This window comes from Ornithorhynchus anatinus, chromosome X1 (genome assembly GCF_004115215.2).
Source record: "Ornithorhynchus anatinus isolate Pmale09 chromosome X1, mOrnAna1.pri.v4, whole genome shotgun sequence".
Classification (NCBI taxonomy): domain Eukaryota; kingdom Metazoa; phylum Chordata; class Mammalia; order Monotremata; family Ornithorhynchidae; genus Ornithorhynchus; species Ornithorhynchus anatinus.
In genome coordinates this window covers 63,080,721-63,097,946 of record NC_041749.1, presented here as the reverse complement: position 1 = coordinate 63,097,946, position 17,226 = coordinate 63,080,721, and the positions used below count along the sequence as shown (strand labels likewise).

General features: G+C 44.0%; 1 protein-coding gene across 28 annotated transcripts in view; it reads right to left on the bottom strand.

The window, feature by feature from the left end:
• Positions 1 to 17,226, bottom strand: part of MAGI1 (membrane associated guanylate kinase, WW and PDZ domain containing 1) — a 613,606-nt gene that overhangs the window by 90,070 nt on the left and 506,310 nt on the right. For 16 of the 28 annotated variants that reach the window (XM_029050069.2, XM_029050071.2, XM_029050073.2 and 13 more), the window contains exons 9-10: positions 12,236 to 12,324; positions 10,805 to 10,897 (exon numbers count right to left, since the gene is read on the bottom strand). In XM_029050069.2, the coding sequence (XP_028905902.1) occupies positions 10,805 to 10,897; positions 12,236 to 12,324 (182 nt within the window). Of the gene's footprint in view, positions 1 to 1,104; positions 1,160 to 4,389; positions 4,548 to 10,804; positions 10,898 to 12,235; positions 12,325 to 17,226 lie in introns of all 28 variants that reach the window. The other 12 variants (XM_029050061.2, XM_029050064.2, XM_029050063.2 and 9 more) reach the window with 1 other exon arrangement.

Sequence of the window (17,226 nt, the reverse complement as noted above, 5' to 3'; positions counted from 1 at the left end):
GTGTGCAAAGGGGCAAAGCTAAGGGCAGGCTGAAAAAATGTAAAGGAATCTGCCTGTGCCTTAATAATGTTAACAGCATCTGACTCATTAACCAGCCTATTATGGAGGGATTGCTATCATTACTTCTTGTGCAATACAGCAGTGATGGGACTAATGGAAAGGATATTTTGGCTGCAGAGGCCACTTTGCTGAATGTGCTTCCAAATGGCCAAGGAGGTGATGCTAAGGGGAAGTTGGGGGAAGCGGCGGTAGAGAGAACCCTGGGAGAGGCGGAAACACAAACTAACAGGTGAAGTCCAAGTTTCTCGGATGGACTTGGAGGCAGGATTCTCTGGCTCCAAATATATCGGTCTTACCTAAATGGCATGCTCCCCATAACTGAGGTTGACTCTCAGCATGAAATTTGCCCTGGGAATATTTGAACACCAAAATAGAGGTTATTTACCTGTAACCTTGGTTCTCCAAAGGCGTGTGGTGCCATCAGCTCATCACAATTGGGTAATCCCTTCAGGGTATGCTTGAGGACTGAGAGCTGCACAAGCTTCAGGGCTGGCCTGCCAGGAAACCTGGGCCCACTCAGGTGGGGATGGTGGTGTGGACTTTGGGAAAAACAATTCCCTCTTTGTCCTGTCCACACCCTTCATGATTTTGTTGCCTTCAATTATGTCCCCTCTCAGCCTGAAGAGTCCTAACTCTTTCAGTCTATCCTCACAAGGAAGGTTCTCCATCCCCCCGATCAGCATGGTTGCCCTTTTCTGTACCTTCTCCAGTGCCATTATGTCCTTCCTAAGTTGTATCGACCAGAATTGCACACAGGTGTGGGTGCACCCTGGCTTTATATAATGGGCAAGTATGTCTTTGGTTTTTCATTTACATCCCTTGCCTGATGATGCCCAGCTTCTGGCTGGCCTCTTGGCTGCTGTTTCCCATTGAACTGGTGACTTAAAAAACAGTCAGCAATGACCCTGCGATCACTTTCCTGAATTGTGACTGACAGCTCCGAGCCCATCATCGTGGAGTTGTAATTTGCATTTTCGTTCCCGAGGTGCATTACCTTGTATTTGCTTATACTAAAGCTCATATGCGATTTTTTTCACCACTCACTCAGCTTTATGCGATCTTCCTCCAGCCTTTCACCATCAGCATGGCATGTCACAACCTGAAAGAGTTTAGTGTCAGCTGCACACTTGGCAATTTCATGGCACACACTGCCTTCCAGATCATTTATGAAGCTATCAAACAAAACCGGTCCTATCACCGATTCCTGGGGAACCCCACTATTTGCACCTCTCCATCACAAAAAGCGACTGCTTATCTCTTTACTTCTTAGCTTTTGGCTAGTTTTCTATCCCAGCAGAACATGTCGTCCACTCCCATAATTACTCTCCTTTTATTTTTTTAAGAGCTCTTCCTATGGAACCCCATGAAAGCATCTGGAAAATCGAAATGCACTATATCCACGTGCTTGTCGACCCCCTTGGCAACTCAACAACCAGGTAGAAACGTAGCCTAATGGGGTGCCCCGGGTGATCAATTCTAGGCCATTACTGAAGCAGGGGTTGAAGGACTGAGTGGCTCAGATGGATTTCCTGGTGTGGAGCTGTGTTGAGAGAGAGAAAGTTATACCTGGCAAATGCTCATGAAATGGGCCACCCTGAGGCACTGCATTACCTTGCTTATTAACGTATTGCAGTCATCCTTGGTTGTGGTGGCCCATTCCCTGATCGAGTAGGACATCACTCTGCCAGTCAAATTGCATGTCAGCTTTGTCAGAGTGGAATTCTATCCAGCCAGTCAGTGAGTTACTGACAGGCTACATTTTATGAATACTGGCCTCTGTTGATGAACTGGACTTGTACCAACAAGTCAGGAATGCACCAAACTGCCTCCACCTTTTGCCCCAGAGTGGACATGAAAAGGAGACTAGGAGATGACTTGCTGGTTATGTTGTGACCTTGGGGAGAAAGTTGGGTTTGTGCGCAGGATGCCTCAGCCTTTCCAGATTTGGAAACAGGAGGGCAGGACTGAATACCAGGAGTCACTGATCCATCTCACTGCTGTCGAGATTATCAGAATCAGATTCTTCCATGTTAGGAACTTTTGAGGGCAGGAGTGCAGCAGTCTGCAGGATTCGTGGGTCAGCTCTGTAAGGTCGATGTTTGGGCTTTGTGCAACCTCAACTTTGGCCTCGTAAACCAGAGACTTGAGAAATGGAGGCAGGGAGGCTCTTTCTCACATTGTTTTGTGGAAGGAGGAGAATGTGGCCAAGGGAACTATGATCTTCGATGTTCTGAACCTAGATGGTCCCAGGTAGCACAAGGTGCTTGCAGATTTGTTGGATCCAAGAAGGGTTCCAGTTAGGAAAGGGCACACTTCTGCCATTTGTAATCCTGTGTTTTCCCTGTGGGCTGCTTCTTGACTTGAGCATGGTGCACACCTCTCCCCTGAAGAAGAGGGAAACTGGCTAATGTTTCACTCTTGGTGGACCAGCTTTGTGCATGTCTGTGAAATGAGGAGATTTGAGGAGCCACATGAAGAAGTCCCTTCCCAGTTGAAGGTGAAGGTGAATAATTGAAGGTGTTGGTGGCCCTGATGCTGGGGTTGGAGTTGTGAGCACACCTGTTCTCTCTCTCATGGTGCATAGGTCTATCTTAGAACTATCCTGCCATGAGAACAGGAACAGGTTATTGTGATATTTTACTATTCACAGCAGTTTACCGACTCCATGTTCAGTGTGTCCACCTGGTCAGAGCTGGTTAGTGAGGTTCCATTTTCTAATGCCTACTCAGAGGCTTTCTGGGTCCCTTGCATGGTAACCTGTGGCAAGATCCTCTGCCTGATGATTGAGGACTCTGTCGTCTGATTGTCTGTTCAAGGCATGATGTATTAGTGCCGAGGGTTTCTGAAAGTCTTAAGGCCATTCAAAAACGCTTGTACTCCAGATAGTGATGTGGGGTTTTGTCTCCATGAGGAGTGAAGTCCTTTGCAATCCTTTTCCCCTTTGGTCACCTCTATAGTGAGCATTGCTCTCAACTGGGGATTCTGGGAGAAATTCCCAGGTGTGAAATTCCAAGTTAGTGTCCACCTCCATAAGGAGTCACTCACTATGTGGTTGATTCCAATCTTGGTTGATAATCACTGAGATGCCTGTGACCATTGAGCCTTCAGGGCTAGCTGGGGTCTTTGAACCTGAGGTATCATCAGCATCATCAGCATATATTGAGCACCTACTGTGAGAAGACCACTGTACCAAGCAGTGGTATGATGCCTAAGGTACTTGTCATTATCCCTAAAAGGATGAAGAATTGGACTGAGTTTTCTCGGAGAACAGAGTGGGGAGCCTTGTGACCCATGTGTCTTTGGCTCTGTTAGTTGATAGGGAGGCCATGATCTAGAATGGCTGAAGTTGGGCCTAATTAAGGTCATTGATTGGTTTAGGGGAGTTGCAATTTTGGGAGGGATTAGTTTGTATCCCAGTCATGTGAAAAATGCCTTGGGTGGCTGCTCTGATTGGTTCTTAATGAGCCAAGTGAAGAGATATGGGAAGACATAGTTTCCTTACTTCCAACGCTTGATTAGAGGGGTTCTCAGACATTTAATTAATACACACAGGGGTAGGGAGTGGGGGAGAAGGAAGAACAGGAGCAGGAGGAGGAGGAGAAGAGGGCTGAGGTTATTCTCAATGGCATGGCTCTGAGTCGAAATTAGTAGCAATCATTGGACTGTAAACTCCTTGTGGGCAGGGACAAGGTTTTTTTCTTCTATTTTAATTTTCCCAAGCACTTAAAACAGTGTTGTGGTCAAAGTAGGCACTCAATAATGCTGGTATGGATGCTCAGAAATCTAGCCAAGTACTCCCATATCAGAATATTTTACTCCAGGTTTGCCTCGGTCTGTTCCTCTTGAGGGCACAAATCTCCATCATCTCTAAGTTACCTTGGGGTGTGCCAATGCAGACAGAACTTTGGTCATCTATTCAGTGGGAGGAAGATGCAACAGGGCCCTCTTCCTTAGCCGATTTGCCACTTGGCAAAGAGGAGGAGCAGAAGCTATATCCCGGACGATGAGGTATATGCTCTGCATCTCTTGCAGCACTGAGCACTTGGAGAGTGTAATGGTTTTTCATGAACTGCTGCAGCCTCGATCCTGTCGGGTGAAGTGTCAGTCAGGTAGGCGGGGCTGGTGGCAGTGAGCTGGTGGGGGTCAGCTGAGTCACCACCCAGGTGATCAGCTCCTTGAGCAAGTCGTGCAGCAATTGGAAAGGGCCTGCATGGGAGTTCCCGCGGCTGCAGTGACCTCTGGTGGGGTGGAGGAAGTAGAGGCTGTGGCTAGGCCTGAGAGGCCTGTGACGGGGTCAGCTGGTGCTGTGGTCGGCGCAGAGCGGCTTACCTCGTCAGGGGTTCCCGAGGGCGGCAGGGATGCATCGGACTCCAGCAGTGCAGTGTGGTCCGTGCGATGCCTGCAGTTGTCCCCCTGGTCTTTGTAGAGCCGTAATCCACAGGACAGGTACTCGTGGGCTGCTGATTTAGCGATCGACGCCCTGGAGCCTATGGTAGGAGGAAGTGGCTGGAGCAGTTAGGGGTTAGTCTATAGCCCCGAGGCTGGAATAGGCAAGCCACTATGGCATAAAGGAGAGGTGCCTAGAGGAGAAAGGGATTCTCTCCTTTTCTTCCTCATTGTTTAAACAAAGTTGGGGCTCCTCTCCTAGGACCCTCCCTTCGAGGGTCCCTTTTCCCATGTGGCCTGTCCTCCAGTCCCCGGGTTGGGGAGCTTCCTCCCAAGAGCTCCCCTCCCCAACTCTGATTCCAGGAAGGGGACAGGAACTGTGGAAAAACGTTTTTGTGTCTGCAGCTCCTGCTCCCTGAATGCCTTGTGGACATTTAAGGGGTTTAAGATTTTCCTCCTTCCTGAGAGCAGGGATGAGGGAAGAGGGGATGGAGGAGGGGTGGGGAACACAAACACACCCCGGCATGGAACGCGGGCAGCTACCTGCACCTACTCTGCTGCCACCCACTTGGGAGGAAACCAGTGTGGCTTCTGACTCCCATGTGAAGAGTGCCCCAAATAGCCACCACCAGCCAAGATGGCTGGCTCTGCCGGGAAAGCCTTCTCGTTGCCCATGCCGGGAACAGAACAGCGTACCTAGGCAGAGGATAAAGCCCCGGAGGGGCTAAAGGCCAAATTGGGCACAGGGTCGCCAGATGGGACAGCAGAGCAATGCAGAAATGTAGCTTAAGGAAGTGAATGGGGCAGGGGCAGAGGGAGGGGCATATGGCTCAGGAAGGGTCTCCCCTAAAGGGGAGGCTGGGGTCCTTCCTGTACCCACACCATGAGGGAACAGGCAGCATAGGGCACAGAGTGGGGACCAGGAGGTGTTGGGCCTTAGCTTGATCCTGGGTGAGGGGTGGCGAGCACTCTAAAAATGAGTCTGCACGCCTCCCCTCCCCCCTCCCAAAAAGGAAAGGGTGAGATGTCAGCTGAGAGCTCCTTATCACCCCCACTGCCTACCAGGGAGCCTGGAATGAAACAGGAGAAATCCAGAGATAGGAACATGGTGGAGAGAAATCGTAGATGGGGAAAGGGGATTTGGAAGGGAGGGAGGTCAGAGGTTCCCCAGGCAGGGAAGCGCCCCTTGCTCACATCCCAGCTTTGGCAGGACTGGAAGAAGGAAAAGGTGGGAGCTTTCAGGCAACCTGCAGTCTAAAGGAGGGTTGAAGGTACCCTATTAGCTAGGGTGGAGAGGGTAGGGGGCAATTATGACCTCCTTCCCTGCCCTATGCAGAAGGAATATATGACTTACCTTCTGGGATTGCAGTTTGCTCCTCTAGCAGAGGAAGAAAAGGGTGAAAGGGATGTTCTGATCTGCCCAGATGCCCCTCTTGTAGTGATGGTGGGGAAAAGCAGGGACAGGGAGCAGGTGAACAGCGGGAGAACCCATCTGGTTTCTAGCAGGCCAGCCCTGAAGCCTTTGCAGCTCTGAGTCCTCAAGCATATCCTGAAGGGATTACCCAATTGATGAGCTGAAGCGACCTATTCCCACCTTTGAAATCAATGGATTTTCTACTGTCTAAAGCATGCCTGACCTGGCCTAGATCTCCCAGTTTGTAATGGTGAGTTTTAGTTGAATGTGATCATCAAGTTGGTCCCCCGATTATTTGGAGGATTCCATTAGGCCCTGACCAGGATCCTGGAAAAAATTACCTGTCTCCCTCTGTTACATGTCATCTAATGAATTAGATCTTCCGAGGGATCCAGTTGCTGGCATATGTGGCAAGTGTGTATGGTATTAGGAAATGAAGACTTCTGAAAACATATATATATATATATATATATATATATATATATATATATATTTTTTTTTTTCTTTTGATGTTATGATATACCAAAAGTAGTAAACTGCCTGGAGTGTTATCATTTTGCTGGTGCAACTCGCTGATGAATGTTGTTTCCTTCATAAACCTGGCCCTAGTGGGAGAATGGACTAGCCATAGTTGTACCTCTTCTCTAAAAAAAGAAGTGACTTGGTGTCAGAGGTGATACAAATATCAAGTGATAGTACTGTCTGTTAAATGCTGGTTCTCTTTTACAGACAAGGGTAGGAAATATAAGATCAGACATGTGCATATGACGGAGAGTCTAAGGGAGTATGAGAGCACGTGAATCATCATCAAAAGCATTTATTGAGTGCCTACTGGGTGCAGAGTACTGTACAAATCACTTGGGAACACACAAAGTCCCTGCTCTTGAGGAGCTTACACTCTAATGGTTGGGTGAGGATAGCAGAGCCTCTACTGTACACCAGGTGAATATAACACAGGTCAATATAAATGCAAGTAAATACCTCAATGAGTAAGATGGACAAGGTCAGACCGCTTCAATTTTGCCCTCAGATGGATGGCACCAATTTTCATGTGCCTTTACCCCACCCTCCCCAACCAAATCCTCTTCAGTGCTGCCACTGTGGTGAGTGTGGAGGAGGAACTGTGTGGGGAGGAGGAAAGAGGAGTCCCCCCTGTTCTCAAAGCCTCTCTGGTCTCCCTGGTTTGGTAGTGGTCTTTGGCTTCTCAGACAAACCACTGACCAACCCACCAGCACTGGCTGTGATGCCTCCTGACAACCTCTATTCATGAGACCCACAAAAGAGGCCTTTCTTGGGCTGGGAAGAAAGTGGAAGGGACACTGGAAGCTGCCTATCCATTTTCACAGCAGGACTAGGAGAGGGTTGGGGATGGAGAAGGGGAAAGGGATGACCTCCAAAGCCGGAGGCTAGTTCCTCTAGATCCCTTTCTGCCCTCCTCCTCCTCCTTCTTCTCCTCCTGCTATGTGGGGCAGCAGCTGCCCCACATGCTGTTCCCTCTCCTTGCCCTTGATACCAAGTTGCCATAGTATCAACTTTCACAGGTCAGTAACAGAATGCCTGGATAGCTAAAGAAAATGAAACAGAGGAGGAGGAGAAGGAGGTGATAGAGAGGAAAAAGTAGCAAATATCTGAAAAGAGGTTAACAAATGCTAAACATCAATGCAGGAGTACTTTAAGTAGGCCATGTGCAGAGGAATAAGTGTCAGCATGATGATTTGGTTCTGAAAAGATTAAAACATTTCTCTTCTCAAGTCTAATACTCCTTGATCTTGTTGCCTGACACTAATGAACACCTTTTCCTCCTCAAAATCCTTCTGGTCTAGGATGCAAGGGACCCGGTTCTTTGGGTGGTTCTCCTTCATATCTGACCTCTGCTCTTATTTCCCTTTACTTGTAACTCTTCCTTTCCTCACCTTTTAATGTGGGTGGTGAGGACTATCCAAGTTGGCTTGTTGATCTTCACCGCTATCCAAATCCCAATTCTTGGCAAAATTTGGCAGCCAGACAATCTGCTCAAACCCTCAATTTTGACAGTTTAGATAGTTTCTTAGCAGAGTCTTTTGCAATTTTAAATTTCTCCTCAATCTTTAAGGAGGCTCATCAGTCAGCACAGAGACAACTACAATATCCTTGCAGATGATTTTGACATCTTACCTTTTTTTCCCTACTAACTCTTATTTCTCCCTGCCTCTGGGAAATTTCCACTTGGAAATCTGTCTCCCTGTCATCTGCCACATTTTCAAACCTAATATGTCAGAAATGAAAGCTATTTCTTAGCCTATCACTGTCACCATTCTTCCTCCCTCCCACCCTTGTAACCTTGGAGTCTCCCTGACTCCTCTCATTTGCCATTCTCATGCAATACATCACCTGATCCTGACAACTGTTCCCTTGCCATGTTAATCAATTCAGCCTTGCTGGCCTCCCTGCCTCTGGACTCATTTCACCCTGGACTCTCAGCAGCAAGAATCAGCTCTCGAGTGCTGATTTGCTCGAGTCACTCTGAACCAACAAAGACTAGAAAATCACTGATAGCAACATACTAATTAAAGTTCCTGACCATGAACCTCAAGGACTTCACAAAGTTGCTCCTCAAAACTAGCTGCCCTCTTCTTTCAAGATACTCTCTGCTGTGCCAGAGCAAACCTGTCCACTCAGCATCCAATGCTTGGCTTCTACATAACTACATTCCATTCTTCCCAATTTGAATACCTTCTCCACATAGCTTTGCTCAACTATAACCCTCTTCAAACCTCTACTGAAAATCTACCTCACAGATGAGGTCTTCCCAGAATCATCTACTCTTCCGCTGGCTCCAGCCATATCACCTATTTGGGGAGACCCACTACTTAGTTTCTACTACACACCTACCATCTGTATTCTGTTATTTGTACTCCCAGTTGATTCCCTTAGTCCTTACTCTTTAGCTAAGTGCATGTTCATATGGCAGTTGATCTGTTTTCCCCATTAGGCTGTTACTACATAAACTCAGTTTTCTTTTGAAATTCTCCATGCCCCCAGAACAGTGCTCTGCACAAAATAGGTGCTCAAAAAATTAATTTGTTGATGATGATCCATTATTAAAAAGAAAAATATGCTTTTAGAACATGAAACTATAAGGAAGCCTAATTGATTACAGAATGAAAATCTTAACACTGACTCTTCTGAGTGACATTTGGATCTTTACAAATATATGTACTAGCTTTCATATTTACAGAATGAAGGGTAAAAAGGTTTGAAAAAAATAAAAAAGTCCTAACCTATTGCTGGCGTGAATAAAACCACATTAGGGTGGAATCCTCCTGTATGTATAGTACTGTGATTTTTGCACCCACCAGGAGCAGAGAGAAGTAAAGTCTCCTGCTCCTCTCTACATTCTGCTATTCACCTAGGCTCATGATCAGGAAATGGAAGAATGTGCTGGATGTCCCTCAGGAACTGTGTTTTTAGCAGCTCAGAATCAGCCAGTAGCCAGGCTTTATCTGTTTATCCATTAAGCGAATACAAGAAATGCAGGATGCCTAGAATTCAGGGTTCAAGAATTTTCTGGTCCTGTCTCCACTGTGCCCAGTTTTGGAGACTAATACAAATACAGTATGATGGCCCCTCAGTAAATCACGTAAACCAAGAAGTTTACAGGAGCACAGTGTTCACACTCCCTCTTCTCCTTAATGGGTGGAAAATAAGCTTAGTCTATTATATATTATGAGCTGACTATGATTGTACAGATTATGATCTGCAAAGTTTTGGAAGTACACCTTCAAATGGTTAAAATGGCACTTTTGTTTTGAGCAACACTAAAAATCAGTTCCATGCAGTGGAAAATATTGTTCATTAGCATATCATATGTGTGACTGTCGTATATATTCAGCATCTTCCCTAACGTCTTAGATGACGACAGCAGTACCACTTTTCAGCCCTTCAAAAAACACTGCCCCTAGTTGTCCTAAGACATCAGAGGTGTAGTGAAGAGTAATAGAATTTAAGAAAATTATATGGCTGGAAAAATCTTTAGAGGCTACTATACTCCATTCTTCTTTTTTCACAGCAGGAGCACCATCTCCTGGATCCCAGGTTTCTGTACTCATATGCCTCTAGACTTATACCTGCATATTTCTGGGCAAATAAGGGTTTGAAGTAATTCTTTTTCTTTTTTTTTTTATCTGGCGAGATCCCTGAGCTTTTTGTGAAAGCAAAAGAGGAGGAATTCTACAGCTTTCTCATTAACTCCAGCCGAGGCCACCACAAATACATTAAACATAGTTGAGTGCGATTTTCTTCACAAACCTGTCTATCCCCTCTCTCTTCTCAGGGTTAGCTGCTTCTTTACCTCGCTTTTCCTTTTCAGAACAGAGGGGGCTTTCTGTTTTGATAAGGAGTGAGGGCTGAATAAAGTAGATTTCTTTCTAAATCTTTCACTTTTTAAAATGGGGTAGTCTCAGGTGCCAATTGGTGACTTAGGTTTTAAGAGTATACCAAGATCATTTAACCATAACTGTAAAACTTGTGCAAGAAGTCTGGCTGTTGGGGGGAGAGCTTTAGTTCACACAATTGCCACTCAGTCGATTTGACTCTTTAGGGCAGTATTTTGAAGTGGCTAATATACCTGCTGCTCATCAATGAGTATGAGGTTTCACACTGATCCCAAATGCCATGCTAACAAACTTTGGTTGTCAGCAACTTTCATTCTCAACAGTGAATACTAACTGATTTTGCAGATATGGGAAGAGAGCTCGGTAAGTCCTCAAATCTTTTTGCTAGTGAGCCTTGTTGGCTGTCATTATGTGGTAAACAGTAGCTACTGAACAATTCATAGGGTTCTCTTACAGTTCTCAACAGCCAAATTAATAGAGTTTAGGTTATGATAAGGTGCTACTAAAAAAAAAGCATGGGTCATTATTTAGATGCCACTCAAAATCAGTAGGTGATGATTTACAATGTTACCTTGAACTGGAGCTTCTCTGACAGGTTCCTGGTTGCTTGCAGAGTGGCTTGGAAGAACAGGAGGAGGGAGGGATGAATGTTCTTCTGTCCATTCTAGGCAATAAAAGAGAAAGAAGGCACTGTTTGATTTTCTCAAGAGGTTAAATCGGCAAACACATCCCAGGGTGTCAAAAATCAAAGTGGCCAGGTGCACATTCAATAGCTAGATGTTCACATTTGAAGGGAACATTTCTACCAACTCTATTACAGTGTACACTCCCAAGGGCTTTGTATAGATTGATTATAGATCAGGGAACACAGGAAACACCCCAGTTCTACTTCCTGAAGAAATAGGTGTAACAGGGCAATTGAAAACGTTCTCCTTCTATCCAGATCAGCAGATGGGATTCCAGGGTGTGTGATAACAGAACCCAGGTAATAAAACCTGGTCCAAGGGGAGCACACTAGGTGTGGAGAAGAAGGTCCTCTCTCCTTTGGCTGGGGAAATCTCCAGAACCTCAGTTTCATTACACTTTCCAGATTGGGTCTCTCCCCATTACACAGAGCAGGCTGAACTGCTGCAGCTCAGATGTCTTTAGGGGCTGAGATTGGATTTCAATCACTTCATTACACAGCTACCAATCTACATTTCATGGAATATAAACCAAGTGGGATATTTTACCACCACTCCCCAGGAAGTGACCTAATCACTCGGAAGATTCTAAACTAAGCCCCAGGAATGGCCAAAGGAGGTTTTGTCCTAACATCATTTGTTTCAGGGACTTAATAATGCATTTCCCTTCACAAACACAGTCCCACACCCCACTCCAACCGCCATAATGCTACCAGTTCTTCCCAGCTCAAGCAAAAAGGCAATAAAAGGAGACTGGGTTGGAGAATAAAATTTTATCTATTCAGCAATGAGGGACAATGAAGAAAAAATTGCTTTAAAGCTCAAGGACAAATATAAATAAAAAATAAAATATTTAGTTTATACACCCATCTGTCTGCTCTATCTATTGGGTTTATGCTTTACTGGTTCTGTGTCTAGTTTTTTTAAAAAAAGTAGATGATGTTACTAGCCTTAGCTGACTTCCAGACATTAAGAACTGAAAAACAGGAAGTCTATATTGAAACTAACCTCTGTTTTCACAGTGAACACAGAAGTTCCAGAATTCAAATACTTATTTAGACTTAGAAGGCCGATACTAAAACAGTCACCTCTTTTTGAAAGAGGAAAAGATCTTTAGCCAGGTAAGATCATAGAGATTAAACATTAAAACTAGCTTTTCCTATCATTAAGCACATGCGTTATTCCCGAAAAATCTCTGGGTCCATAGTGGCAGTGTATTCATAAAGGACACATTTGACCACATGGGGGTGTAAGCTTCAAGGGAACACGGGTTCTGTTTAGCAAACAACCCAGCAAAAATGCTCTCTGTGAGTGCCAACCTTCTGGTTGCTGCTGCTGCTGCTCAAGCTGTTTCTTCCGTTTGGCTTCCAGAACAGGATTTTCATATTGTGTCTTCCTGTTGATGTGGCTGGTGAAGAATACAGATCACAGTAAATGAGGGAACAATTTCATCTGTCAAACAAAACGTTAGCCAGACTAGAAATTCCTCTGATCCAAAAGAGGGCAAAAAGCCTAATGAGGCATGTGGGCTGCCGCTCACGTACTTGTCCCTAAACACTTAGTCAGTTAGTCAACATGTTATTTGTTGTGAAGAATCTGTGAATGGATAATCTGTTTAAATAAACCAACAGTAGTCTATTGTTAAAAAAAAAAGGCATCAAGAAAGAAGCATGACTCTTTCTTTCTATACAATTTCAAAAAGCCTCACCACCGCCACCACCATCATCATCATCATATTTATTGAGCATTCCCTTTGTGTGGACCACTGTACTAAGCACTTGGGAGAATACAAGAGAGTTGGTAGATACTTTTCCTGCCCACAATGAGCTTACAGTGTAGAGGGGGAGACCATCCATGTTTAGTCAGATTCCCAGAGAGGGATTCATTCTGTAGCTCAGTAAGTTAAATTTTGAAAATCAGCAGAGATATCAACTGTCAGGTTTCACATACATTACATTACTTTTACATGAGGGGGGAAAGTTTTCAGTTAGGTTTTTGTCAATTGTTTAGCCCAAGTGAGGCTAACTTAAGAAAATATGTAGTGGAATAGGACCTTCCAGGAAACATATATGTAATTTTGCTTTGAGGCTAAATATAAAAATATGTTCTTGGGGGGGGGGAAGCCTATAACAACAGAATGATCAGGATGAGATATTATTTAATATCTGTTGTACTGCTGCAAACACTGTGAATACATTACTGCAATTTCCTAAATGTTTCCTTACAAAGTGCATAATTTCTTACCAGGGAATTATTTCAAGCACTTGGAAAATTTAGCTCATTTTTAATTCCCAATCAATGTAAAAATATAAGCTTATAAACTACTTGAGGGGAGGACTCATGCCTTATATCTGTAATTTACTTATTATACCTGTAATTTATTCATATATATTAATGTCTGTCTCCCCTTCTAGACTGTAAGCTTGTTATGGGCAGGGAATGTGTCTAATTATTGATATATTATACTCTCCCAAGCACTTAGTATAGTGCTTTGCACACAGTAAGCGCTCAGTATGATTGACTACGATTGACTGACATACTTCTGTACAGTTCCTAAAAACCTAGTTCAGTGCTCTATAAGCAGTAGTTGTTTGAAAATTGCTCTTTAAATGGAGATGACTATAATATCAATATAAATCCATTATGCCTTTAATCACAATGTTATATATATTTCTAAAAGTCACATTTCAGAGATAAATTTTCACTGCTTCATCAGTGAGGATGATGTAGCAAACTTTAAGGAGATCTAACTGTTACTGAGCCATTCAGGCCCAGTTGGCACTTCTTTGTTCTCCGTTTCATTCTATGGAATGGCCCCTAACTAATAGACGTCAAATCTAAAATGGCATGGGAAACAATGGCAAAGAGGAAAGATGATAAATGGTACTTATATCAGGTTACCCACATTATGACAGCCAGCAACTTAAAAATCTGGCCTGTATGTCACCATTTGTGTCATTTGTTAAGCTTACTATATGCCATGCACTGTACTAAGCACTGAGATAGATATGAAATGGTTACATTGGACATGGCCTCTGTACCCCATGAGTCTCATAGTCTCAGTGGGAGGGAGGACCTGTAATGAACCCTCAATTTACAGTTGAAGAAACTGAGGCATAAGGCAGTTGAAAGACAGCAGGCAAATGGTAGAGTCTGGAATAGAACCCAGGTCCCCTGATTTCCAAGTGTGTGCTCTTTCCACTAGGGCATGCTGCATTTGTTCACATTTGCTCCTATTATCCTTTCTAAAATAGGAAGGCATATGCACATAATGAAAATTCAATTTATGATGTCACAAGGAAATCGAGGCTTGATCTTTCATTTCCTAAATGATGCAATCTTTCTATTAGGAAACCCTTCTTCAGAGCAGAAGCAGGACCGGGATGAAGCTGCTCGACTTCCCCCTCTAGACTGTAAGCTCCTATGGGGAGGGAACATGTCTACTAACTCTGTTACACTGTATTCTCCAAACCACTCGGTACAGTGCTCTGCACCCACCAAGCACTCAATAAATACGATTGATTGATTCATTGGATAAGGAGGGAAACAGCAGGATTGGGAGGGATGATTTATCCATTGTTATAGCCATTGTTACTACCACTGGTGCTTGGTGGCAACCACAGAAGCATTAGAGGAAGTGAGGCCAAAGAATGTCCAGATTTCCCTATTGCACCATTCCATTGCCATGATTCATTTTGCTGACTTTGACTTTTGAGTTCATGTCTACTTTAATCATGGGCTGTTACATGGAAGTCATGAGTCACAGTCAGATGGAGAGAACATGATGTGGGCAGATAAGCAGTGGGAAAGGCTGCTTTTTTATCAAAGGCTTCCCTGATGCTGCTGTGGTCACCCTCAACTGTTTGTCATAGCAGTGACAAGACTGACTCCCTGACACCTACACAGATACCTTCACTCAGGCTTAAAGTGGGACCTTAATATTCCTGCTGGATATCATTTCAGTGGTAGAATGCTGGCCAAAATTTCATAACCACCCTACTCAACTCAGGACACCTAACCAATTTAACTCAATCAATTGTATTTATTGAGTGCTAACTGTGTTCAGGGCACTATACTAATCACTTGGGAGGGTAGATTATAACAGAGTTTGTAGAAATGTTCCCTCCCCAAAATCAGCTTACAACTCATGTAATTTTTTGAATTAACAATAGTAGTATGCCAATGTTAGCTTACTGTGGGAAGAATAAAAGAATGCATGCCAGTAATCTAATTCATCATTGTTACATTATTAATATTAGTAAACATGCATATTTCCTACTGTGAGCAAGGAACATGTCTACCAACTCTGATGTACTCTCCCAAGTGTTTAGTACAGTGTTCTGCACATAGTAAGCACTCAGTAAACACCGTTGATGATTACCAAGATCACAGTATAAGGGCATTTTTAAATATTTTCTCTTGTGGTTTTATTTTCTTTTATTTCCATCTGACATTTATAGATGACTTCTGGGTTGACTGCATGGTATTCATCATCACCATCATCATTAGTACTTATTAAGAACCTACTGCAAACAGAGCGCTGTAAAGACAAAGTAACAGATACAGTCTCTGTCCTAAGTATTTTACAATATAATGGCAGGGATACAGTTACATAGTGTAACAGAATAAGAATAGAATAAGAGAAAATCCTAGATATAATGGATAAAAATAAAAACAAGCAAAAATCTCATACATAAATGGAATTGAATAACCAATACTTACAAGAAGTTCAATGGGTGTCTGATGGGATGATGATAGAATGGGAGTTGGGGATTATTCAAGTAATGCCTCTGGAGAAGGTAGATTTTTAGAAGGATTTAGAGGTAGGAAAGGATGTGGTCTGTTATATTTAAATGGGGAGGGAATCCTAGATAGGGGAAAGGGTATGAGCAATGGAATAGATACTGGAGCATCACAATCAAAGTATAGTTAGAAAGTTTGCCTGTAAATAATGAAGCCAACTGGAGTGAAGCAGGAGAACAGAATGGAAAGTTAAGGAGAGAGCTGATGGGCAGCAGTGAAATCAACATCAGGAATATCTGTTTGATGTTGAGATAAATGGATAACCAAAGGAAGTTTTTGAGGAGGGGAGTGATGCATTCTGAATGATGCTCTAATATGTTGATCCAGGCAGTTGAGTGTAGGATAGATGAAGAGGAGGCTGTCTGGAGACATGGAGACCAGAAAAGAGGCCCACACAGAAGTCCACCACAACAAGTCTATAGTCTAGATGGGGAGACAGACATTGATATAAATGAATACATTATGGATATGTACTTAAGTGTTGTGGAACTGAGAAGGGTGAATAAAGGAAGCAAATCAGGGCAATGCAGAAGAGTGGGAAAAGAGGAAATGAGGTCTGTCTTAGGCAGGGAAGGTCTCTTGGAGGAGATTTGCTTTCAATAAGTTTTGAAGGTATTATTAATTATTATTAATCATAATTATTGAGGACTTACTATGTGCAAAGTACTGTACTAAGTGCTTGATGGTAAGAGAGCAATTGTCAGATATGGAGAAGGAGGGCATTCCAGAACAGAGGCAGGACGGGGGATAGAAGTCGGCGGCGAGACAGATGAGATCAAGGTACAGTGAACAGGTTGGCATTAGAGGAGAGATTTCGTGGGTTGGTTGTAGTAGGAGAGCAGAGAGGTGAGGTAGCAGTGGGCAAGGTGATGGAGTGCTTTAAAGTCAATAGTAAGGAGTTTCTGTTTGATGCGGAGGTGGGTGGGCAACTATTGGGGGTTCTTGAGGAGAGGGAAACATGGACTGTACATTTTGTAGAAAAATGATCTGGACACCAGAGTGAAGTATGGACTGGGGTGAGACAGGAGGCAGGAGGTCAGCAAGGAGGCTGATATAGTAACCAAGGTGGGATAGGATTCATGCTTGGATTAATGTGGTAGCAGTTGGGATTGAGAGGAAAGGGTGGATTCTGGAGATGTGAAGGTTGAACCGACAGGATTATGTGCGTTGAATGAGAAAGCTGAATCAAGAACACCACCGAGGTTATGGGCATGTGAGACAGGAAGAAGGAAGGAAGATGGTACTGTCTACAGTGATGGGAAAATCAAAGGGAGGACAGGACTTGGGTGGGAAGATAAGGAGTTCTGTTTTGGACATATTAAGTTTGAGGTGTCAGCAGGACATCCAAGTGAAGATGTCCTGAAGGCAAGAGAAAATGTAAGACTGCAGAGAGGGTGAGAGATCAGGGCTGGAGGCGTAGATTTGGGAATCATCCACTTAGAGGTGGTAGTTGAAGCTATGGGAGTGAATAAATTCTCCAGGGGAGTGGCTTTAGATTGAGAGTAGA